Source organism: Neophocaena asiaeorientalis, unplaced genomic scaffold (assembly GCF_003031525.2).
Source record: "Neophocaena asiaeorientalis asiaeorientalis breed wild unplaced genomic scaffold, Neophocaena_asiaeorientalis_V1.1 scaffold648, whole genome shotgun sequence".
In the NCBI taxonomy this organism is placed as follows: Eukaryota; Metazoa; Chordata; class Mammalia; order Artiodactyla; family Phocoenidae; genus Neophocaena; species Neophocaena asiaeorientalis.
In genome coordinates, this window is record NW_020172781.1 from 2,842,304 (window position 1) to 2,867,367 (window position 25,064).

At 43.9% G+C, this 25,064-nt stretch overlaps 2 protein-coding genes across 3 annotated transcripts in view; one reads left to right on the forward strand and one right to left on the reverse strand.

Moving 5' to 3' along the window:
• Positions 1-3,180, forward strand: part of HECTD4 (HECT domain E3 ubiquitin protein ligase 4) — a 185,576-nt gene extending 182,396 nt beyond the window's left edge. The window contains exons 75-76 of the mRNA XM_024741407.1: positions 27-249; positions 816-3,180. Of these exons, the coding sequence (XP_024597175.1) occupies positions 27-249; positions 816-952 (360 nt within the window). The 3' untranslated portion in view covers positions 953-3,180. The remainder of the gene's footprint in view (positions 1-26; positions 250-815) is intronic.
• Positions 7-25,064, reverse strand: part of TRAFD1 (TRAF-type zinc finger domain containing 1) — a 32,042-nt gene continuing 6,984 nt past the window's right edge. The window contains exons 3-14 of one of the 2 annotated variants that reach the window (XR_003002771.1): positions 23,599-23,734; positions 23,436-23,489; positions 20,437-20,839; positions 19,568-19,774; positions 18,074-18,150; positions 16,608-16,838; positions 15,441-15,561; positions 14,399-14,738; positions 13,879-13,951; positions 13,506-13,649; positions 3,063-3,152; positions 7-139 (exon numbers count right to left, since the gene is read on the reverse strand). Coding sequence is in view for 1 of the 2 variants with exons in the window: in XM_024741406.1 (XP_024597174.1) it covers positions 13,590-13,649; positions 13,879-13,951; positions 14,399-14,738; positions 15,441-15,561; positions 16,608-16,838; positions 18,074-18,150; positions 19,568-19,774; positions 20,437-20,839; positions 23,436-23,489; positions 23,599-23,734 (1,702 nt within the window). In the remaining variant the exon portion in view is untranslated. Of the gene's footprint in view, positions 140-3,062; positions 3,153-12,754; positions 13,650-13,878; positions 13,952-14,398; positions 14,739-15,440; positions 15,562-16,607; positions 16,839-18,073; positions 18,151-19,567; positions 19,775-20,436; positions 20,840-23,435; positions 23,490-23,598; positions 23,735-25,064 lie in introns of those variants that run through there. The other variant, XM_024741406.1, reaches the window with a different exon arrangement.

The following is a 25,064-nucleotide window of genomic DNA, read 5'->3' on the forward strand; positions in this document are numbered from 1 at the left end:
TCACTTCTGCGACCTTTCTTCCCCAGGCCCACACCATGTACCAGGTGGGCCTGATGGAGACAGACCAGCACATCGAGTTCTTCTGGGGGGCACTGGAGATGTTTGCCCAGGAGGAGCTGTGCAAGTTCATCAAGTTTGCCTGCAACCAAGAGCGCATCCCGTTCACCTGCCCCTGCAAAGACGGGGGCCCCGACACAGCCCATGTGCCCCCATACCCCATGAAGATCGCCCCCCCGGATGGCACAGCAGGTACTGGCCTCCCCTGGTCATGTTCCAAGTAGGGACACATGGGCCCCGTTTGGAGCTGGGGCTGCTAGGCCCTGCATGAGGTGGGGAAGAATGGAGAGGGACCCCGAACACCAAGGCCCAAATGTAAATGAGAGAGGCCAGGGGGTGGTGGGGTGGGCTTGGGGCCATGTGCTTCCCGAACCTGACCTTCGCCAAATGGCAGTATAGGCCCGACGCTGACGTGTCTTCTGAAAGTTTTTAAAAGCTTAAAATCCAGAAGTGTTTTCATCTTCCAACTTTTAAATGCAGCAAAATTAAAAAATCAAAACTCTTTGCCAGCCAGACAAACCTGCCTGCGGTCAGCATTCTGTCACGGGTCAGCCATTTGGTACCTGTGCTGTACAGCAGCTGTGTTATCTGCCCTTTCCTCCTCCAGAATCCAGCCTCCCAGGCCCTCATCCCCCCGACTGGGCCTTGGGGCTGACTTGGAGCAGCCCAGAGAGGCAAACCTGGAGGCAGAGGGTCCAGCCAGGCCTCCCTGGGATCCAGTCCCGCACTCTAACGCTGGCCCGATGTCTCTCCTATAGGTTCCCCAGACTCTCGCTACATCCGAGTGGAGACCTGCATGTTCATGATCAAGCTTCCCCAGTACTCCTCTCTGGAAATCATGCTGGAGAAACTTCGTTGTGCCATTCACTATCGCGAAGACCCCCTGAGTGGCTGAGGGGAGGGAGCCCGAGTTAGGCTGTCACCAAGGCACCGCTCTGCTGGCTTAGGAAGCCTGCCACTGCGAGCACATCCCTCCGGGGCCCTGCGTGAGGAGTTGGCAACATTTTGCTTTTCCGAACCTTTGTCCACATTCCAGGACCTCCTGGAAGACTTAACCTTATGTATTTGTACGTTTCGTGATGGGTTGGTTCTTTTGCTACCTATTTGTGGTATGTTTGTAGGATAGTTTAGTTCCCAGACAGCTCCTGTCTCATTTGATCTTCCTGGACATGTTCCTTCGTGGCCACCAGGTTCTGAGGCTGTGAGGCCCCAGTTGGTTCCACATCATAGAACCACCCAGCAGGAAGCTGGTAGTGAGATGCCCTTGGCCCACAGAGCACCTGTTCTTTCTGCAGAGCGTCTTCACAGACAAGTGTGTGGCCAGCCCTGCCCCTCTGCCTTGAGCTGGAGTTTCTCCTGGACGTGGCTCCTGCAAGCCTCCTTCCATCTTGAAGTGGTTGGGCCAGTTACCCAAACATGGGAGACACACACAGGGAGCTTTACGTGTTAATCTTCCGGCTTTAGACCCTTGTCCGTGGTCTGGGTTTTCCTGAAGAAAAGCCCACAATGGTTCCCCCGTCCCTTCCCACCCAGACAGCCCTCTCTGCTGTCCGACTCTTCTGGGCCCCGGTCCGACAGTTTCCCACTGAGTGCTAAGCCCAGGATTAGAAGACCAAAGGGTTCCTCCCTGACCTTAGTATGCAGAGCCAGGCCAGGTGCGTCCCAGCTCAGGAGTTGAGAGGACCCCTGGAGCTAGAGGGACAGTGCTCAAGTTGGGGGCCTTTTTCTGAGGCTCGAAACAGGAAAGCACATGACTCAAGCCTGCCCCACTTTTGTACTCAGAAACGTCCCTTCCTCACTACGGTATTTGTGATGTGAGGAGCAGAGGAAAGGCTACACCCCATTTTAAAAAGAGCTGTCTGAGGTGCTCTGCTCAATTCAGGGCCTACTGCAGTGACTGAGACCTTCAAGTCCAGATGGAGACGCCAGGGTCCTTCTGCCCCTCTGGCCGGGCCCACGCGGCACCCCCTCCCCACCCCCTGTGAGTGTGTGCCAGGGCTGAGCTGCTGCAGCCCACCTGCGGCCCCAGTGCATCTGTGCCCCGAGTAGGTCTTTGTCCGAGAGCAGCATATGCCATCTTGCTGGACACTGTCATTTTGGGCCTTGCCAGTTCTCACAGAATCGCATCACTGTATTTATTGTATAATATTGTGAATATTGGAAGTTCTGAGTGAGTGCTGTCTAGGAGGCTTTGGAGTGTGAATGCTGCTGAGAACGAGGATTTGCTCCTCCTCTCTCTGCTGTGGCCCTGGCCTGTTGGAAAGGTGTGTGGATTTTAGAGTAGGCATTAGCATCCACCTCCTCCGTGTTAGTCTTAGGAAATGCATTAAGGACCATTATAGAAAAGATTCCCTGACCTAAGGAAAGGATAAACCTGGATGAATTGTTCCGGTTGCATCAGTTACATTTGATGCAGGATCAGTCATGTCTGGAGGTGCCTGCCAGCAGTTTCCCTAATTGGAAGGAATACGGTAGGCCACTGCCTCCTGGGGGCCACAGCCCCCTTGACTGGGGGGGAGGGGGGTCACGCCAGGATGTAGTCCTGACAACAAGGATCCTCTTATTTCATTTCTGCATAATGAAAGAGCCTTTGGATTTACTAGAAGTGGTTTTTCCTCCCTGTATTTTTCCATCTTGGTCCCCCCACCGCCCCCATCCTTCCCATCCCTTGAATGGACTCAGAATTGTCAGCTACCTCCCCAAGAGGGGTTTGGAAAGCTTCTGTTGGCCCATCACTTGACTAGATGACAGCTGTGAGTAAGATACCTGCTGCTAACATGACTGCTTCTCCCAGAGAGCACATTGAGGTCCAGACAGATCCAAACCTTGGCCCTAAAAAAATGTGTGCTGTAAAGTTACTTGATGTATATTTATTATAATTATTTATGGTTGCATCTAACAAACTTTTCATTCAATTTGATGCTATTTACACCATTGCTGTGTAAAAGAAGCTCATGACAGGAAAAGTCACACCAATAAATAACCTTCATCTAATTTTGATTTACCTTAAGAGTTGTGTGATCATCTACTCTTGTTGAGAAGATTCGAAGGCCAACATGCTTGGATGGCTCTGATACTTGAGGGTCGCCAAGAAGCTAGGAATTAAAAAAGTATTTCTAATTATTATGGTCTCTTTACACTTGATGTGGTTCTTACTCCATTATGCTTATAAACTACCCCTTGCCCCCCACTCGACTCCTTATATATAGTCTATGGTTTTCATACAGAAAGTCTGATTAAAGGGATGGAAATCCAAGGTCAAAGGTAAACCTAACCCTGCAGGTTCTGCCCACTCCTTGTCCTGGAGCTGGTCTGTACTCTTGTGCCAGTGTGAGGATTCTCCTCAAGTGGACTGTTGCACTGGAAGAGTCTGGGCCTCTCTTAGACCACGTGTCCTCCTTTGGGCACAGGCAGTGGATTTAGAACTACTTTGTGCAAAAGGAAATACAGGGAAGCAGTAAAGACTTAGCTCAGAACTGCTATCCAAAATCAGTGCTCTGCCCTCTTCTCGCTGTCCCGTGTCCATCCTACACATACCCCCCCACCCCCCGCCACATACACACAGAACCAAAACACATTGTAAAGGGAAGGAATTGGAGGCCTCATGTGCCAGGGAAAAACAAGGACTGGAAATGCATGTAGGAAGCAGAAATTCAAGTCCCCACCACCCTGCAGAAGGCCAGAAGTTATATTCTGGAGAAACTACCTGAGATGCTCAGGGCTCCAGCCCCTGCCCCCACCCCACCGCAGGCTCCTACAGCAGGCTGGAAGACCCTGCCCTGAACTAACCCAGAGGAAAAACCTACAGATCCTGCCAGCCTGGGCTCTCCAGTGAAAATGCCAGCCTGGGCTCTCCAGTGAAAATGCCAGCCTACTGTTCAGTGAAAGTGAATGGTGAAGAGAGCTCATCACCTTCAAGTGCCTCACTCTTAAGTACATACAGATAGCCCAGAAACATCAGAGGTTTGTGGAAAAGTACAACATAAAAATACCAAAACAAAAATAAACAACTCCCAGGAAATAGTACAGGGAGTAGAACAAGATATCCAAGAAACAACTAAGGCGCAAAGTGTAAATATTGTGTCCATTAAGTAAGGGGAGAAAAAGGCTGTGAGAGAAGATAAAAAACATTAATTTGGAAATTAATATCAGAAATAATATGATAAAAGGATAAAATTGAGGAAATCTCCCATAAAGTAGGGCAAAAAAACCAAAAGAGAATATGAAGGAAAATAAAAAATGGTCAGTCTAAGAGGGCCGAAATCCAACTATAATTGGAAATCCGCAAAGAAAGAACACAGGAGAGAAATTACCAAAATAATAACACAAGAAAATTCTGAAAAACTCAAGAGGACATGAGTTTCCAAAGAATCTATACCAACATACAACATGGGGAAATTTCAAAACACCAGAGAGACACCCTAAAAAGCTTCAAGGGAAAAAACCGGTTACATGCAAATCAGAATGGCATCAGATTTTATAACAATCTAGAAAGTAATGCTTTCAAGACACTTCTAATTCTAGCTAACATAGATAAACAGAAACCAAACCTTACCCCCCCTTCTAAAAACAACAAAATACCTGACAAATTACCATCAGACAACAGGCATGAAGGACAGAGACCTGAGAGAAGAGAAACAAATGTGGTGGGCCCTACCACCGCCTCTGCTTACAGTTGGGGCAGAGTTGTCAGCAGCAAAGGGAGGAGAAACTGAGGGTGCCAACCCAACTCCTTGGCATCCAAGGAGACCAAAGCAGCTGGTTTACAGGGCAGGGTATCAACAAGGAAAGAGTTATACAGAGAGCGAGCTCTAGAGATCTGCTGAGAATCCCACTCAAGTGTTCACTGAGTACTGATAATCCCATGCGTGTGTAAGGAAACTGCCAGAGGCTGGGGAAAGAACCAGCCAAAAGGATTAGAGCTGTCAAAGAACAGGAAATGGTTCCTTTTCCCAAGAGCCAGTGTGGAAAACACAGTTTATGGGGCATCAGTTTTGCTTCAGTAGTGGAGCAAAATTAGCCCTAGGCTACTCACTGCTCAGGTCCCACTTAATAAAGCTTAAAAGTTTGATCTAGAAGGATCAAACTGTTTCCAAGTAACTAAGTATGAGAAACAAAGCTCAATATTTATAGGAATACAAAAATACCCAGCACCAAAATAGGTAGAATTCAGAATATCTGGCATCCAATCAAAACCACCAAACATGCAAAAAATCAACACAAGAAGACCCAGAAAGTACACAAATGATAAATTAGTGACCAGGAGAATTAAAACAGTTATTATAATGACATATTAAGTAGCGACCTGAGAAATATAAAAACCCAAATTTAACTTCCAGAGATAAAAATTACAATGTCCCAAATGAAAACTACACTGGAGGAATTAACAACAAATCAGACTACAGAAGATTTAGTGAACTTGGAGACATACAGAAACTATCCATCTGAACACAGACAAAAGAATCCAAAAAAGTGTAAAGAGTGCCAATAAGCTATGGGGCAACTTCATGTGGCCTAATATATGCGTAAATTTAATCCCCCAAAGACAGGGAAAATGGAGAAACAAAAAAATATCTGAAGAAAGAATGGCTGAAATTTTTCTGAATTTGGTTGAAAGCTATAAACTCAAAGACGCAAGATGTTTAATGAATTTAAAGAAGCAAAGAAATAGGTAGTAGTGATGGTTGCAGAACAATGTGAATGTACTTAATGCCACAGAATTGTACAAAGGCACATTATAACCAAGTTGCTTAAAATCAGTGATAAAGTGAGGAGACAAGATGACAGAGTAGGACTTGAGCTCACGTCCTCCCACTTACAAACAAAAGTGACAACTAACTGCTGAATAGCCATCGACAAAAAAAGACTCAAACCTACCAAAAACTATATTCTACATCCAAAGACAAGAAGCCACAGCGAGGTGGTAGGAGGGGCACTTTCATGATATAATCGAATCTCATACCCATCAGGTGGGTGACCCACAAACAAATATAATTACATCACAGAGGTTCTCCCACAGGAGTGAGAGTTCTGAGCCCCATGTCAGGCTCCCCAACCTGAGGGTCTGGCATTGGGAGGAGGAGCCCCCAGAGCATTTGTCTTTGAAGGCCAGTTGGGCTTGAGTGGAGGAGCTCCACAGGACTGGAAGAAACAGAGACTCCACTCTTGGAAGGTGCACAAGGTTTCATGTGCACTGGAACCCAGGGCAAAGCAGTGACTCCATAGGAGCCTAAGCCAGACCTACCTGTGGATCTTGGAGGGTCTCCTGGGGAGGCATAGGTCGGCTGTGGCTCACTGTGGGGGAAAGGACAACTGTGGTGGAGGCCCCAGCCAATATTCATTGGCATGACCTCTCCCAGAGGTCACCATTTTGGCACTGAGACTTGGCCCCACCCAACAGCCTGCAGGCTCCAGTGCTGGGACACTTCAGGCCAAACAAGCAACAGGGCGGGAACACAGCCCCACCCATCAGCAGACAGGCTGTCTGAAGTCATCCTGATCCCACAGCCATCTCTAAACACACCCCTTGATACAGCCCTGCCCACCAGAGGGACAAGACCCAGCTCCACCCACCAGTGGGCAGGCACCAGTCCCTGCCACCAGGAAGCCTGCACAAGCCTGGACCAACCTCACCCACCAGGGGGCAGACACCAAAAGCGAGAGGAACTACAATCTTGTTGCCTGAGGAACAGAGGCTACAAACACAGAAAGTTAGACCAAATGAGAAAAATATTTTCCAGATGAAGGAACAAGATAAAATTCCAGAAGAAAAACTAAGTGAAGTGGAGACAGGCAATCTTCCTGAAAAATAATTCAGAGTAGTGATAGTAAAGATGATCCAAGATCTTGGAAAAAGAATGCAGGCACAGAGAAATACATGAAATGTTTAACAAAGAGCTAGAAGATTTAAAAAACAAATAAAGAGAGATGAACAATATAATAACTTAAATGTAAAATACACTAGAAGGAATCAGTAGCAGAATAAATGAGGCAGAAGAATGAATAAGTGAGCTGGAAGACAGACTGGTGGAAATCACTGCTGTGGAACAGACTAAAGAAAAAAGAATGAGAACAATGAGGACAGTCCAAGAGACCTCTGGTATAAAATTAAATGCACCAACATTCACATTTCTCTCTTCTCCCAGAAGGAGAAGAGAGAAAGGGCCTAAGAAAATATTTGAAGAGATAATAGCTGAAAACTTCCCTAACATGGGAAAGGAAACACTCAAGTCTAGGAAGTGCAGAGTCCCATACAGGATAAACCCAAAGAGAAACACACCGATACAGGTAGTATTCAAATTAACAAAAATTAAAGAAAAAGAACTCATATGTGGAATTTAATGTTTTTTAAATGATATAAATGACCTTATTTACAAAACAGAAACAGACTCACAGATTTCAAAAACAAACTTATGGGGCTTCCCTGGTGGCGCAGTGGTTGAGAGTCCGCCTGCCGATGCAGGGGACGTGGGTTTGTGCCCCGGTCCGGGAAGATCCCACATGCCGTGGAGCGGCTGGACCCATGAGCCATGGCCGCTGAGCCTGCACGTCCGGAGCCTGTGCTCCGCAATGGAAGAGGCCACAACAGTGAGAGGCCCACGTACCGCAAAAAAAGAAAAAAAAAAACTTACGGTTACCAAAGGGGAAACGTGGAGGGGGCGGGGATAAATTAGGCGCTTCAGATTAACACACACACACGCTACTATATGTAAAATAACAAACAAGGATCTACTGTATAGCACAGGAAACTCTACTCAATATTCTATAATAACCTATATGGGAAAAGAATAAAAAAAGAATCAATATATGTATATGTATAACTGAATCACTATGCTGTACACTTGAAATTAACACAACATTGTAAATCAACTATACTCCAATAAGTTTTAAAAAAAATTAAAGACAAAGCGAAATATTAAAGGCAACAAGAGATGGGCTTCCCTGGTGGCGCAGTGGCTGAGAATCTGCCTGCCAATGCAGGGGACACGGGTTTGAGCCCTGGTCTGGGAAGATCCCACATGACACGGAGCAACTAACCCCGTGCACCACACAACTACTGAGCCCACGTGCTGCAACTACTGAAGCCCACACGCCTAGAGCCCATGCTCTGCAGCAAGAGAAGCCACCACAATGAGAAGCCCGTGCACCGCAACAAAGGGTAGCCCCCGCTCTCCACAACTAAAGAAGGCCCACGCACAGCAACAAAGACCCAACATAGCCAAAAAAAAAGGCAACAAATAACATACAAGGGAATCCCCATAAGGTTATCAGCTAATTTTTCAGCAAAAACTCTGCACGCCAGAAGGGAGTGGCATGATATATTTAAAGTGATGAAAGGGAAAAACCTGCAACCAAGAATACTCTACCCAGCAAGGTTCTCATTCAGCTTCAATGGAGAAATCAAAAGCTTTACAGACAAGCAAAAGCTAAGAGAATTCAGCACCACCAAACCGGATTTATAACAAATGCTAAAAGAGCTTATCTAGAGAGAAAAGAAAAGGACAAAACTAGAAGATAGAAAATCATGAATGGGAAAGCTCACCGGTAAAGGCAAACATACAGTAAAGGTAGAAAATCATCCACACAAAAATATGATTTCAAAACCAGCAATCGAGAGGAGAGTACAAATGCAGGATATTGGAAACGCATTTCAAATGAAAAAACCAGCAACTTAAAACAATCTTGTATATATATAGACTGCTATATCAAAACCTCATGGTAACTGCAAACCAAAAATCTATATGGGAATAACCTTCTGTCTGTTTGAATTATTATTTATTTATTTTGGCCACACTACACAGCTTGCAGGATCTTAGTTCCCCAACCAGGGATTGAACCTGGGGCCATGGCAGTGAAAGTGCTGTGTCCTAACCACTGGACTGCCAGTGAACTCCCAAAGAAACTTTTCCTATTTAAATCTCTTTAAAAGATAACTGACTGTTTATAAAGAAAACAACAGTATATTGGGGATTTGTAACAAAGGCAGAAATAACTATGACAATAGCTCAAAGCCTGGGAGGAGAGAAATGAAATATGCTGTTGTAATATCAAACATGAAATGGCATAATATCACTTGAAGGTAGACTAAAAAGTTAAAACTGCATATTATAAACCCTATGGGACTTCCCTGGTGGTCCAGTGGTTAAGACTCTGGGCCTCCACTGTAGGGGGCACAGGTTTGATCCCTGGTTGGGGAACAGAGATTCCCACATGCCATGTGGCGCGGCCAAAAAAAGTGTATACCATAAACCCTAAAACAACTACTTAGGGCTTCCCTGGTGGCACAGTGGTTGAGAGTCCGCCTGCCGATGCAGGGGACACGGGTTCGTGCCCCCGGTCCAGGAAGATCCCACATGCCGTGCAGCGGCTGGGCCCGTGAGCCATGGCCACTGAGCCTGCGCGTCTGGAGCCTGTGCTCCGCAACGGGAGAGGCCACAGCAGTGAGAGGCCGCGTACCACACACACAAAAAAACAACTACTTAAATAATACAATAAACAGTAATAACTAATAAGTCAACAAAAGAGGTACAGTGGAATTATAAAAAGTATCCAAAGGAAAGCAGAAAAAGAGAAAAAAAAAGAGAAAATTATATATTTAAACCCAATCATATCAATAATCACACTAAATGTAAATGGCCTATACACCTCAATTAAAAGACAGATTGTCTGAATGGACCCAAAACCAAGACAAAAAACAATGAAAAAAAACCCCAACTATATGCCGTCTTTGAGAAACCCACTTTAAATATATAGATACAAATAGGAATTAAAATAAAAGGATGGAAAAGATGTACTGTGCTAACACTAAGAAAGCAGAGGACTGTTAATATTATTAAGATTGCTATATTAATATCAAAGTGTACTTCACAGCAAATATTACAAAGAATACAGAAGGTCATTTCATAATAATAAAGGGGCCAATTAAACAAAGGCACAACTATCATGAGTATTTACACATGTAATAACAGGACTTGAAAATAATGGAACAGAAATTATAGAATTATAAGAAAAACAGACAATCCTCAATTATAATAAGAGATTTCCTGCTCCATAATATATAGAACAAGTAAACAGAAAATCAGTAAGGATATAAAGGCTTGAAAAACACTATCAACCAATGTTGACCCGCCTGCCATTTATATAACATTCATCCAACCAAAACAGAATGCACATTCTTTTCAAGTACATACAGAACAATCATAGCCTGGAGAATAGTCTACTGACACAAGAAGTCTCGATAAATTTTAAAAGATTCAAGTCATATAGAGTATGTTCTCTGACCACAGTGAAATTAAAAACAATAACAAAAACAAATCTGGAAAAATACAATATTTGGAAACTAGATTCCACACTAATAAATAGCCCATAAATCAAAGAAGAAATCAAAGTTTTTTAAACTGAATGAAATGAAAAGACACATCAAGTTTGTGAGATGCAGATAAAGCACTTAACAGTTATATTAAAAAAGAAGTCAGATCTCAAATCAGTGACCTCAACTTTGACCTTAAGAAACTAGGTAAAAAAAAAATTAAGCTCAAAGTAAGCAAAAGAAAGGAAGTGATAAAAATCAGAATAGGAAATCTATGAAATGGAAGCAGAAAAACAGTAATCAATGGAATCAAAGTTGATTTTCTGAGATCAATATAATTGATAAATCTCTAACCCAGTAGTTGCCCTGCTATGGCCCATAATCCAGCTACCTGCTTTTGTAAATAAAGTTTTATTCACCCATTCATTTGTGTATTGTCCATGGCTGTGTTCACTCTATAACAGCGTTGTTGAGTACAATAAGTCCCGTACAAATGAACGAGTTCCATTCCGAGAGTGAGTTCATAAGTGCAACAAAAGTTAGCCTAGGTACCCAACTAACAGAATCAGCTATATAGTACTGTACTGTAACAGGTTTATAATACTTTTTACACAAATAATACATAAAAAAACCCACAATAAAGAAAACATTTTTAATCTTACAGTACAGTGCCTTGAAAAGTACAGTAGTACAGCGCAACAGCTGGCATACAGAGGCTGGCATCGAGGGAACAGGCAAGAAGAGTTACTGACTGGAGGAGGGAGAGGAGGTGGGAGACGGTAGAGCTGAAGGATTGCCAGCAATAGGAGACACAGGGCAAGCTGCTATTTCACTCATGCCTGACGTTGATGGCACAGGTTCTGGTTCCTTGCTGGATTCAATTCTATCTACCCTCCTGAGAAAACGATCCAGTGATGTCTAGCTCCTTTTTTTCTCGTCATAGGTGACATGGTAGCACTGGATTGCACTTTGAATGGCTGCTGTAACCTTCGTGTACCGTTCTACATTCGGTTCCTGTGCCTCAAAAACTAACAGTGCCTCCTCAGATAAAGAAAATTCCCTTGCCATTTCCTGCATCATGAATCTCTTCGGTTCTTCATTTACTTCTTCCTCTTGTCTCTCTTCGACCTTTCTCTGGGCCTCCAATTCCTGGCACCTCTTAGCAGTACCAGCTACATTACCGCTGCTTTTACGTTTGCTTCTAGACATCCTGGGCTTGAAATAAAGATACTGTACTACTGTACTCTATACAGTACTGTACAGTACACAGAAACACAGCCACTTGTAGAGGATGCACACACGTGACAATGTACACCAGACACGTGAACTAACTTACATGACTGGACACGCAAACTCACGTTCGCATCTTTGAAAGTTCACAACTTGAAGGTTGGTATGTAGGGGGCTTACTGTAGTTGAAATACACACAGTATAGCCTGCAAAACCTTAAATATTTACTATTTGGCTTTTATCAAAGAAAAATCTGGAGATCCGTGCTCTAGCCAAACACATTAGGGAAAGAGAAAAGACACAAATTATCAACAAACGAAATTAAAGAGGTGACATCACTACAAACTTTACAGATATTTTTTAAATAAGGGAATATTATGAATACCTTATGTTAATAAGTTAAACAACTTACTGAAATGGACAAAATCCTTGAAAGACACAAACCATCAAAGTTCACGGAAGAGGAAATAAATAGGGAATTCCCTGGCAGTCCAGTGGTTGGGACTTGGCGATTTCACTGCCATAAGCCTGGGTTCCATCCCCTTTTTTGAACCTACACCCCCTGCAGTGGAAGCATGGAGTCTTAATCCCTGGACCACCAGGGAAGTCCCCTTTTTCTTTATCTCAGTATAATTCAGAGTCCCGGCTGTCATGAATTAGCTGCATAGCCTACGCAAATCACTCCTTTCCAAATATGAAATTGGGGCAATTCTTCCTACCTTTCCCACCCCCACTAGGTTGTTGAGAGAAAAACAAATGAGCTCAAAATGACCTAAGGTACTAGATGGTCCAGGGCAAAGTATGAGGTGCTGAGGGGTAATGAATAATGCTGCTAAGGTTCAACAACTCTCAGGACTGAGGCTTCTGAGGAATCTGCCTTCCTCTCTTCAGTTGGAGGCAGCCCCCAGCCCACCCCAAATCATCCCCAGAGCTGCAGCCACCTGTCAGTTTCCTCCAACTCCAGTAAAAGAGAAAACTATACCTTGAATGTCTGGCACTCTGAGAAGGATGATGCTGGATCTGCTGGGGTTCCAAGAAGCACAGAGAAAACCTAGCCCTGCTCACCTTCCCCCATTCTTCAGAGCTGACTCCAGTCCACTCTGGTCTCCCTAAAGTCTCCAAAGAGCACACAGGAGAAGGAACCACAAGACTCAGCTGAACTCCAAGTACAAACTTTATTTCTATCACAAGGATGTTAATAATTATAATAATAACAGTAAAATAAAAAGAGGGGGAGGGAGCTCTGGTACTTGGTTTTCAGAGCAAGCCATGAGCTTAGGCCTCACTCCTGATTAGCGCAGAGCCCAGCATGGCCCTGGAGGGGACAGGGAGCCCCCAGCCTTTCCCATCAGAAGGCAGTGAAGGCAAAGGAGCCATGCTCCCCATCAGAAACAGAAGGCAGTGATGCCAAATGCCAAAGAAGCAGATTAAAACAAAGCCTGTACATAGTCCGCTCACCTGTGGCTCAACTCAGCTCCAAACCTCGTTCCTAACACATATTGCAACTGGCCTGAACACTTTACCAAAGCTCCTCCATGCACACCAGAGGCCCAAATTCTCGAGTGAGGATGGGCAGTACACAGGAGAGGATATCCAAAAGTTCCCCAATTTAGGCCACCACATGAAGAGCATCACCTCACTGGTGGGGACCAGGTTTCTAAAACCCTCCCTCTTTTCACCAGGACCACACAGCACCATGAAGCAGTGGTGACAGCATGTCAAAAGATGAAGCCCTGGTGGGCCGAGAGGCCGTAACTTATGCTGCCAAAAGGCAGCAGCTAAAGCTGAAACATTCTCAACAGCCCCCCTGCTAACCCTCCCTCAAACCCCCAAACTCCCACAGCACAATCTCAAAAGACACAAAATGGCCATAGCCTAGAAAAAGTTACATCTGTCAGATGGCCCCTACCCACAGAACCCAAGTGGCGGGGCTGCACCACGGCAACTTGTGCAGGCAAGATGGAACCGATGCGCAAGTTCCCTGCAGACACTGTTACTCCTCCTCCTCTTCCTCCTCTGCATCCCCAGCTCCCTGCTGCTTGGAGGGTTTTGCCTGTTGAACAACAGAACACAGACGAAGTTTACGTAGAAAGTAAGAAAGCAGCACTCCTCCTGAAGAGCGCCAGAAATGTCAGGCTTCTATGGAAACCTCCTCATCAAAAGCACAAGAACAGTCCTCAGCCACAACCGGCCTGTTGCCCAGCTGCTTCTGACTTCAAGAACCATACCAGCCCACCCACTTCTGAGTCCTCAATGAGCATTCTGGGCTGGATCCCGCTCACCTTTGCAGTTCTGCTGCGGTAGCTGGCGGTCGTGGGGGTGACCCGGGGGTTCCTGCCACCTTCACTCCTGCCACTGAAAGAGAAGGATTGGAAACTAGTTCCCGAGATGCCCCGAGCAAAAGTCAGAAAACTCAGAACAGGATAGCTGGAACCAGACAAAAGCAGCTCTCCAGTAGCAGATAAAACTAATGAATAAAAAACCACACAGGGGCTTCCCTGGTGGCGCAGTGGTTAAGAGTCCGCCTGCCGATGCGGGGGACACGGGTTCGTGCCCCGGTCCGGGAAGATCCCACATGCTGCGGAGTGGCTGGGCCCGTGAGCCGTGGCCTGCGCGTCTGGAGCCTGTGCTCCGCAACGGGAGAGGCCACAGCAGTGAGAGGCCCGCGTACTGCAAAAAAAAAAAAAAAAAAAACACAGAGCAAAGGAACATTTTGAATCAGGCCACAATACAAGCGAAGTCCACACTTCCACGTTCTCCTGAGCCACCCACAAGCTCCACTCCCAGGCCACTGATTCTCACCTTGCTCCGTATCTCCCTGAAGGCCCACGGGGGAAAGAGGGCACAAGGTTTTCTGGGTAGAGACTTCGAGCGGAGTGAACCACTGGAACATGCCCAGGAGCCAGGGCCCCATTATGGCTGTTTCGATTGTGCCCCTGGATGCCCTGGCTGTCTAAGTTGTTGAGCTTCAGAGTGCGAGGAGGGCTGGGCTGGCACCCAGGTCTGAGGCCTGATGTGGATGTTGTCAGGCGGTTAGAAGTAGCCGTCATATTGTTAGTGGGTCTGCTGGCAGGGAGAGGATAGGTAGGCCCTTTGGCCATTTCCTGCTTGATGTCATCCATGTAACCAGAAGACAGGTCTCCTGAGAAGAGAAAAGAGCACCAGCTTTAGGGAAAAGGCTGCTCTTGCTGTTAGTGCTGGATTCGGAGCAGGAACAAAAGATGCTAGGTAGAAGATGACTGCCTCGCCCCTGAAGGATGCTGAAACCCATGTCTCCAGGACAGGGTTGGAAACATTAATCCACACTGTACACTTACCGCCTAAGTCCTCACTAACTAGTCAACAATGGTGCACAAGCAAACTTTGAAGAATCATTTCTAATTGGCTTTGGGCTTCTAATGGCAACTGGGTTTCAAAAGCAATTTTACTTGCCTAGTTGTGAGACTATTACATAATAAGAATACTGATAATAAGTTTGATTATCCTACTCTAGTTGAGCATATTTCAACTAGAAGCAGGGGCCCAGGGCAGCCACAGTAAGGCTGAAAATTATCTTCCAATCATCCACTAAGTGTACTGACAGGGACCAGCGGCTGAATAAGCACTGACTGATATGCATAGCTCATGGCTGTCCCCAAAGCCATTACCCTATAAAGCTACAGACCCGAGACACCTGAGTCTAACACAGGACCACAGCTAGCCCCAAGGGAGTCCCCAGTGAGCTCGTACTGTGCTTGCTAATTTGGGATGAAGGTAAAACCCATTTTAGAGTAGCAGATGAGAAGTGGGAAGCAGGCCCAAGGCAGCAGCAGACCTGCAGCCTTGGCTCATCCCTGGCTAATACCCTGGTGTCTGACACGCCTCTTGGGTAGCTCTGGTGAAGTCTGTCGAGGCTGGAGATCCTGACTAGGAATCCCCTCCGACATGTGGTTGTTTGCTGTAGCTGGGCGTTGGTCACACTGGTCCTAACAAGAAAAACCAGAATTAGTACCTCTGGACTGAGTCATTCTTCAGAGAGGGAGCAGCGGGAGGAAAGGAAGGAACAGCAGGTTGGGTGAACACACCTTATGGGGAGGCTGGCGGGGGGGGGTGTCGATGGGACAGGATGACTTTGACAACCACTGAGAGGAAGGGCCTGGGACTAAGAGGAAGCACACCTGGAACACAGCAATCATTCCAACTAGCACTGGCAGAAGCACTCTCTGATTTGTTCAGGGATGAAAGAAGGGCTGGTCCTAGGAGCCCAGAAAAGCGTGTCTACATTTTGACCACAGAGTATTTGCACCACTTATTTTGTAGTCTCCCGAGGAGACAACAAGCAGTGACTTATCTACTGCTTGATCCAAAGGCAAAAGTCTTTATTACAGAAATGCAATGTGTGGTGTTCTAGCAACAGCTAGCTATAGGGCATTGATTACAGAAATGCCCCTGAAATACCTTCAGTGTTAGCTCCCACGACAAACAAGATAGGGCAGAAAACGTATCTTCCATTAAGATGCTGGCATCCTAGACTGCAAAAGCTGAAAAAGGACTTCAGATTATCTAGTTTAACTCCTTCATTTACAGATGTCCCCAGTGAGGGAATGGGACCTATCTTAGACCAACCATATGGCAAATATAGAATTAGATCCCAGTCTCCTGGAATGCAAGACGCAAGTGCCACCCCAACAGGGAAGAACCCACCTGGTCAAAAGTAGAAATTGTCGATGACCTCAGGGAAATGCTTTTCTAAACCCTCTGGCAAGTCCTCCATGCCTGCTTAAATGGAGTCCTGGCTCCTTGGGCCACAGCTAGTGACGGGATGGTTTCCACTGCCAGAAGGCAGAGAAAGTCCAAAGGCCTGAGGTACTTTATACCTCAGACAGCTCACAAAACAGGACATGGCCAGTATCCAGATCAGGTATGCACACAACTTAAAGGCCAAAGAGGCATTCTTGGCTCTAAAAGCCTCAGGTTCACTCAGAGGATCAACAGGATGGAAGAAGTGGACAGGTCCTCCAAGTGTTCTTACCTGGTGATGGAACAGCACCTCCTCTTCCAGCTGGACCCCACAGAATTCACAGGGGATGATGATGCTGTCCTCCACAGGAGGTGAACTGCTCGGGCCCATCAAAGAGTCTAACTGGTTACTTGCAGCCTGCTGCATCAACTTCTGGAAGATGACATCAGGGTCCTCCACCCCTTTGGGAGAAGCATTGCCCACACTGATCGGAGGTAAGGCACATGAAGGGTTACAACTCGTCTGTCTCAAAAAACATAGGTTAAAAAAAAAAAAAAAGCAGAGGTTAAGGAACAAACTAAATTCTGAAAATATTTTCCAGAAGTCACAAAATCTTAATAATGTTTAATATTGGGGAGAGGGACTAAGAAGGGTCAGAGGAACACAGATGGAACACTCACTTTGCTTTCATTTTAAACACTTCTGTACTGTTTTAATTTTTTTTTACTGTGTTAATGTGATTATTCTTTTTAAATTAATTTGAAAAGATTCAAGATTTTTCCCACAGTCATACAGTAAGAGAGGCCCAAATATTCTTTGTTATCCCTATTAATGGATTTTCTCATGCTACTCCCAAACCAAATACTAGATGTATTCAGATGCTGTATTGTTCCACTTACGGGGGGAGTGCATGTTCCACCCAGAGCACAGGGACTACTTAACAGCTATGGAAGTGCCAGACTAGGCCAAACCAAATCAGAGAGTAAGTGTTGAGGGGAAAAGTAGCTCTCTCCATCAGTGGAGCCACTCTTCAAACACAAAGGCTACTCTCTAATCATTCCTAAATAGCACAAGAACCTTCAATCATTCAAAATACCTGACACCTTTCATATACCAGGCATTAAGAGATTCCAGAAACTAAGAAAACCCAGAACCTGTTCTCAAGGAACTCAGCCGAGTGGTGCAGACCAACAGGGGATCAGCAAGACAACACCACAGGGTGAGCGTAACAGGCTAAGAGAGCTGTGGGCACAGGACTTGCGGGGAGCATGCAGGTGGGACCTCTGGCCTAGCCTTCAGAGCGTTCCACAGGCTGGTTTCCTGAAAGTCATGTCTGAACTGAGTCTATGAGTGAGGGGTGTGTTAAGGAAGCAGGGTAGCTGGCAGAAAAGTAAAGTGCAAAACAGATCCCTGACCCTCCCGGGAACCGCAAGGACTTCAGTATGGCTCCAATAAATCAAATGTACCATGAGATGAGACCAGATTACAAGATGGTCAGTAGAGATGTACACTATCACCACAGAACGGAGTCAGCAACTGGGCCTGCTGGTGTAAATGTTACTTTGCCCAAGAGGGAATGAGGCTGAGTTCTCATGCCCACATGTCAGTCACCCCAGGGTTAAAAACACAGTTGCTACTCCTATCACAGGAGTTGTATTAAAATAGTTTGCTCAAGATCTCGTGTGGCCTGCAACACCAATAGGGCCTGCACACATTCCTCCCTAAAGCTTAAAGCCCTCAGGTAATTCACAACACACCTGATGGTCAATCAGCAGTTCCTCTGGGTAGAGCTCCTCACAAAATTCACAAGGCAACATGGTCTCATCAGCTGCACCTAGGTATCAGGCCACACAGTCAGACTCGAACAAAAACAAACCTGATTCTACCTTTTATCCCCCCTAGGGGGTTTGATAGGAAAGTCTGATTTCCTTTGCAATTTCTTGGACATAGCAATTTGTGGGGCTGAAAATCCTTGAAGGGAAACTATTTAAGAGACAAACCCTAAGCAAAAAACCTGCACTACAGAAAGAGATTTACTTGTCACCATTTCCTGAGAAGCAGTAAAGTAGTAGTTTACCCACTACTCCAATTAAGAAAGAAATTTAAATGTGTCATAACCCTAGTCAGTAATCTAAAAACCTTCTGTGCATTATTTCAATCCTCAGGAAAAATGTTATGAAGTAGATCCACACGACCCTCATTTTATAGATGAAGAAACTGAGGCTTGGATATTACTGGAAGACAAATATCCTGAGAAGAAAAACCCTCCCAGCACAAAATATAACCAAAAGATGCTGAATAAAAGTAACTTAAATGAGAAAATACTGGGTTGGCCAAAAAGGTCGTTCAGGTTTTTCTGTAAGATGTTACAAAAACCCAAAAGAATGTTTTGGCCAACCCCAATAAATAAGAGTAATTTTAATCCCAGACATCCCAAAACCCAACAGCCTCAGTCAGACTGTTGAACAAGGGAGGGTGAATGATGCGAGGAGGTAAGGAAACTTGCCTAACTAAGCTTTGGCTCTACATAGAAGAGAGAAAAATCTTTACTAAGGAACAGTAACCAGAGTTTGGCCTTTATGTGGGTTTGAGTAGAGAATCTACATTTATGTTTTTACATAAATTCACATTTATGGTTTTAAGAAGCCCAGGCCAAAACTTCAATTTAAAATTATTCCAGTCAGTAGTATCCCCAGGAGCCTGCTAGAAGCATATATAAATACCCTCAGAGGAACACACCAGAAAACTTAATGTTAAAACACACACACACACGCACGCAAGCACACAGAGGGAAGCAGCAAGCCACCGTTGAGAGTCAGTAGAAACAGCAAATAGCAAAAAATAGACTTTAGGTATATTTTCAGACAAAACAGAAAAACAAGTATTTTTAACATGTTTAAAGATATGACAGGGACTTCCCTGGTGGTCCAGTGGTTAAGACTCTGCGCTCCCAATGCAGGGGCCTGGGTTTGATCCCTGGTCAGGGAACTAGATCCCACATGCTGCAACTAAAGATCCCACATGCCACAACTAAGACACAACTGGGCAGCATGCATGCATGCATGCAAGAATGAATGAATAAATAAGTAAGTAAGTAAATGAATGAATGAATAAATAAATAAAGTTGGGAAAAGCAAATGAACAAAATTAAAAAAAATTCTATCTCATGAAAAACTTTCAATTTTATATCAATTGTTTACTGTAAAACTTTAAAAAACTGTAGAGACAGAGGCTAGTGTAAACAAACATACCCCTTATGTCATTCAGAGCACCGGGACCTTCATGGGACTGGTCTGCCTCACATATGACCCTCCAGAAGTCCTGCTCTGCCAAGTTGGGGGCCTGGCCTTCATTTTGCAGACTTAGGGCCAACATGAAATCCAAGTTTGCACTGTCTTCACCACCCTCTTTGAGGGTCTGTCGGCTTCTATTCCTTTCCTGCCTTTCTTGTTCTTCCACTGGGGAAGGAAAAAAAAAGCCAGTATTCAAGAAACGTTAAAGATGGTGCCATCCCTTAGCTCAAGTCCACGCCTAGCAAATATTCAAGGTTTATAGGAATCTGTGCAGGAACAAAAGAGGCCCAGCCCTTCAGTGCTCATGGGATTCCAAATGTTAAGTCTGCCATGATAAAAGCTTCCATTATTATTCTAACTTTTATTAATAAACAGTATTAATGAGCTATAACTAAGAGATAGGCACTGTGCTAGGCATTTTATATGTATTTTCTGCATTATAGCAGGATGGCTTAAAGCATGGGGTCAGATTGCCTGAATTCAAATCCCAGCTCTACCACTGACCCACCCTCATAAAACTGTTGTGAGAACTAAATGAGTTAATACATCTAAAGCACTTTGTAAATGCCTTTAAGCACATAGGGTATACTCAGTAAGTGTCAGCTATTAACAGCATTGTCATCCATCAACCCTAACTGTCATCCAACAAAATCCAATAGCAAAGAGGTTCTGTTATTCCAATCTATAGGAAAGTTAAGTATTCTTCCTTATGTTACCCAGCTACAATCAGGTTTCTATAATTAAGATCTATTTGGCTCCAAAGCCCTGTTCCCACCAGCCCTAAGATCTCATACCATTCCAGTTTTCTAATCCCAAACACAACTCACATAGATTATTCTGAATTGGAAACTGGGCTGTCATGCTCCTTTGGTTGGTGGTTCTACTTTGGAAAAGTTCTGATTCAAAGGCTCTCAGGGGCCTTCGAGGGAGCCTCATGGGTGGGTCCAGAGCCTCAATTTGTCTGAGTTGGGATGCAATCCAGATACCATCTTGACCCCAAGAATCCTCATATGCATTAGGCGGCATGGCAACCTCATCTCTCTTTTCCTCCACATCTCTCCCACAAACTTCAGGGTGAGTCTTCAGATCTTTCACCAGGACATTGCGCCCACAGTTGCCACATAACTCTGTCCGGGCACCACAGTAATCTTCATGGTCTTTCAGTTTGAGAACAGAAAGTTCCAAATCACAGTGCTGGCAAAGGGCAAGTCGTAGAGGACACTCAGTCTCCTGCAAAACAGAATAATGAGGCAGATAACATGTGAATCTAAGAGAGGCCATGTTTTATAAAGTACAGGGCAAGGAAAGTAAAAAGTATTTACAAAAATATTCTCTTCCAACCCTAGCTTTGCCTGCCATGGTTTTCTATGTATTTAAGAGTCACCCCTTCCCTCTTTGTCCTGCCACCAAGTTCTACAAAGGAAAAGAAAGTCTTATAAGGAACCTACTCACTCAGCCACCCTACCATCGTTTTGTGCACACATTACAAAGTAACCCAAAATCCGCCAGAGAAGCCCAGGAGCAAAGAGCAAAAGCACAGCAATTCATATCTGCTTGTCAAAGCTCCCCCAGACCAATCTCCCCTTACTACTCCAATTTAAGTACCTGGCAATGAGGAAAAGGGATTGTCCTTTAGAAAGACATTGATTTTTCAAATCTGCACATTTGTATATAGCACTGGCTTTTTTTTTTTAATTTATTTATTTTATTCATTTTATTTTTGGCTGCGTTGGGTTTTTGTTGCTGTGCGTGGGCTTTCTCTAGCTGCGGCGACCGGGGGCCACTCCCTGTTGCGGTGCGCAGGCCTCTCATTGTGGTGGCTTCCCTTGTTGCGGAGCACGGGCTCTAGGCACTCAGGCTTCAGTAGTTACAGCACATGGGCTCAGTAGTTGTGGCTCACGGGCTCTAGAGCGCAGGCTCAGTAGCTGTGGCACACAGGCTTAGTTGCTCCACAGCATGTGGGATCTTCCCGGAACAGGGCCCGAACCCATGTCCCCTGCATTGACAGGCGAATTCTTAACCACTGCGCCACCAGGGAAGCCCAGCACTGGCTTTAAATTGACCAAATAAGTCAAGAATCACCAATGAAGATGACCCCAAGAATGTGAATGTATTCAGCAGATGAAGGACAAAACTTTTATACTTAATTTGAAATTGCCACTAAAGCACTAAATAATTAATATTCCTTTAAAAAGATAAGAAAGAATATGTTACTATGATATGGACATTCCAAAACTTGGGAACTTAAACTCAGAACTTTCATATAACATCACTTCTAAAAGTTTAGACACTTTATAACCACTGTGTCAAAGAGCAAAATTTCTTTTCATACAAATTAAACCCAAGTTTTATTCTAAATGATACTTCAAACATTTTTCCCATTGTTTGTATATGCATGGAATATCTCTTACAGAAAACATAAGGAACTGACAAAGAGTGCTTAGGAATAGGAGTGGAAGAGAGATAATTTTTATATATATGCTTTTGTGGCTTTAAAATTATATACCATGTAGCTATAATATCAATTCAGAAAGATGTTTTTTTAAAGAAAAGTTTTATCAGATAAATGCCATTGATTTAAGTTACTCAAAAGCAAAAGAGAAAATAATTGCTGGCACACACCACATAATATAAAAGTACTTTGTTAACAACCCTAAAAATTGCTAGTAACTCACAAGAACAGCAAATAAAGTGTCAACATTTTTTTTTAAAGGAGAATTTTTTTTTAACTCTTTAATCTGTGGTCTACAACTGTCATAGCCTGACTTGCAGGAATGTTAGGAAATACTTTGTACCTGTACCTTCATAATGATTGGTGTTATCACCATATGACTCCCAGAAATAGTTGGGAGAAAAAGGAGAAGAGGGGGACAATTGATTGGAGTTGTTTTATGCAGCAAGTAGATGTTAAGAGCCAAAGAAATACTTATTATGATTGTTAATATGACCTCAATCATAACCTCCCTTTTGCTGGTGAGGCCTAGTAAAACGTAAGTCAAATGCTTAGATAAAATAATGACAGTAAAAGTGCTAAATTACTTATGAGATGTTTATCTCTGAGCTGTGGGGTCATGAGTAGTTCTTTCTTTCTTTTTATATTTTCCAAGTTTTCTACATTGAATATAAGTCACCTTTTAAAATTATAAATTAATAAGTTAATAGTATTTTTAGATACATAGAATGAAATGCACAAATCATAAGTGCATACCTTGATGAATTTTTACATACGTACACACACTCTTGCATGACCACCAACTAAATAGTTGTTGGGATTTTTAACTGGTGAATAGGCTCATTCAAAAAAAAAAGAAATACATATATATATGTATATACATGTATAGATATATACACACACACACATACTCATTCAACTACAGCCAATTTTATCTCAACTAGGCACCAAATTATATTCTCTCATCAAATGCTCTCTGAGAATTTCTTTGGGTGTAAACAGCATGTCATCCAAGTGATCAAGAAGTCAAAATGAAATTATAAGATGTAAGGCAGGCTGTATGCTAAAGGTCGTACCACACTGGCAATCCCAAGCTTGGTTTAGCACTCAAGTGAGCCTGCCAATAAACCCCAGGAGAAATGACTCGGTTCCAAAGGGAAAAAGGCTCTGAGGCTTGAGCATAAAGCACAGCAGCCATGCAGTCAAATCTGGCAGCAAACAAAGTCTCAAATAGGCTTTGAGAGGCAGTGTGCATGGAGCTGGTGGAGAACAAAGACTCCACAACACTGGCTTTCTGCTCTGCATGTGGCTCTGTAATCTCAATAGAATCGGCCCCATGGTAATTCACTGCCTTCATAGTGCAGGGCAACTAACCTCATGCTTCTTTAACTGCCTCTTCTCCAACTTCTTGTTACATTTGCAGGTCACCTAGGGTAAGAAGCAAGAATCAGTAGTTATTTGTGACAACATGCTCACTTGCTATTACACAATAGCAAGTATAATCCATTTATTAACATCTAAGTACTTGGTGGTTCACCTGACAGTGTTCTGTAGCCATGTGAGTCTCCATGTCAGATTTGGGAAATGGTTCCTTGCAGATAGGACACATACCAATGTTCCTTTGACAGTGGATCTCATGGATGGTAAAGTTAAACACAGGAATTTCTTTTTTGCTATAGAAATAGATCAGAGAAAAAGGCAAGAATTACTGACATCTATGCCCAGAGGTATCACACGGAAATCTGTCCTGTCCAATCTTTAGTCTCCATTATTTCTCTTTAGTGAGTATCTAGTGTATAAGCTCTTACGACTGTTACTACCCCTGCTTTTCAAGAATTAACTCCTGAAGGTTTTGAGTCTTCTGTGCTACACTCTGAGTTATCAGTGCTATGCACTATCTCTAAAAGCTCAGCCTCACTTTCTAGATGTCAGAGCTTATCACAACTAACAGCATGAAGTCAGATGCCAGGAAGAGCTAGCTGAGCTAGGCTTTTCCAAAACCATCCATGCTCCAAAGCACAATGATCCACTCCAGGATTATTTAAAAAACAGCCTACCATTTATTTTCACTCTCAGTCTCAGGTAGCTTTAATCTCAGTAGATTTTATTCCACTAAAAATCAAACCAAAAGGAGCAGATGCCAGCTTTGGGATCGTCAGTGGGGGAAGGGGAACTTGCCTCCTTTATGTCCAACGTGTCTTTCAAAGCAGGCTAGACTGCTAATTGGGACCAAGCTCTGTGGCTGGGTTGGTATAAACTTCACTGCAGAAATGTACAGAAATGTACTACATTGTACAGAAATGTACAGAAATGTACTACATTCACTGCAGAAATGTACAGAAATGTACTGCAGAAATGTACTACAGAAATGTACAGAAATGAAATCCTGAACCCCTCTCCCAGAGTACATATACACTCAAACTAGAGGCACGTAAAACTCAAAGGCCTTCCTTTCACTCATTTGGTTATGACCATTAGAAAGCTCCAACTTCACAGTCTAACTAAAGGATGCATTAAAAGAATGTGCCTGTAAGTATGTCACCTAGAATAAATTTTCAGAAAATAAAATACTGAACAGGATAAATACAGATAGTTACACAACAAATTTTAATAACCCATTTTGCCTCTGAAGCTGAATACTATAGAAACCTTCTCCCACGTTAAGTTGTAGATAGCTTATTTCTTTTGTAGTTTTTATCTTCATAGTCTAAGAAACATTTCAAAGTAGGATGAATGATGTGCCTCCAGCAATAGTCATACTCCAATCTCAAAGACCAAGACACCAAAAAATGCAAATTCATTTTTATCCAAAGGTAGAACTATCAAGGCAGCTCTCATACCAAAACTGCAAGGTGATACAGAATAACAATTAAGTGTGAGAAATGGGAAGAAAACTCCAATGGATAAAGAGGGAAATTACCAATGTTTCAATACATTTAACTTCCCCTATTTCTCCAAAATTCCCAGCTTTCTAAGGAAACCACTGGTTTTAAATTAACCCAG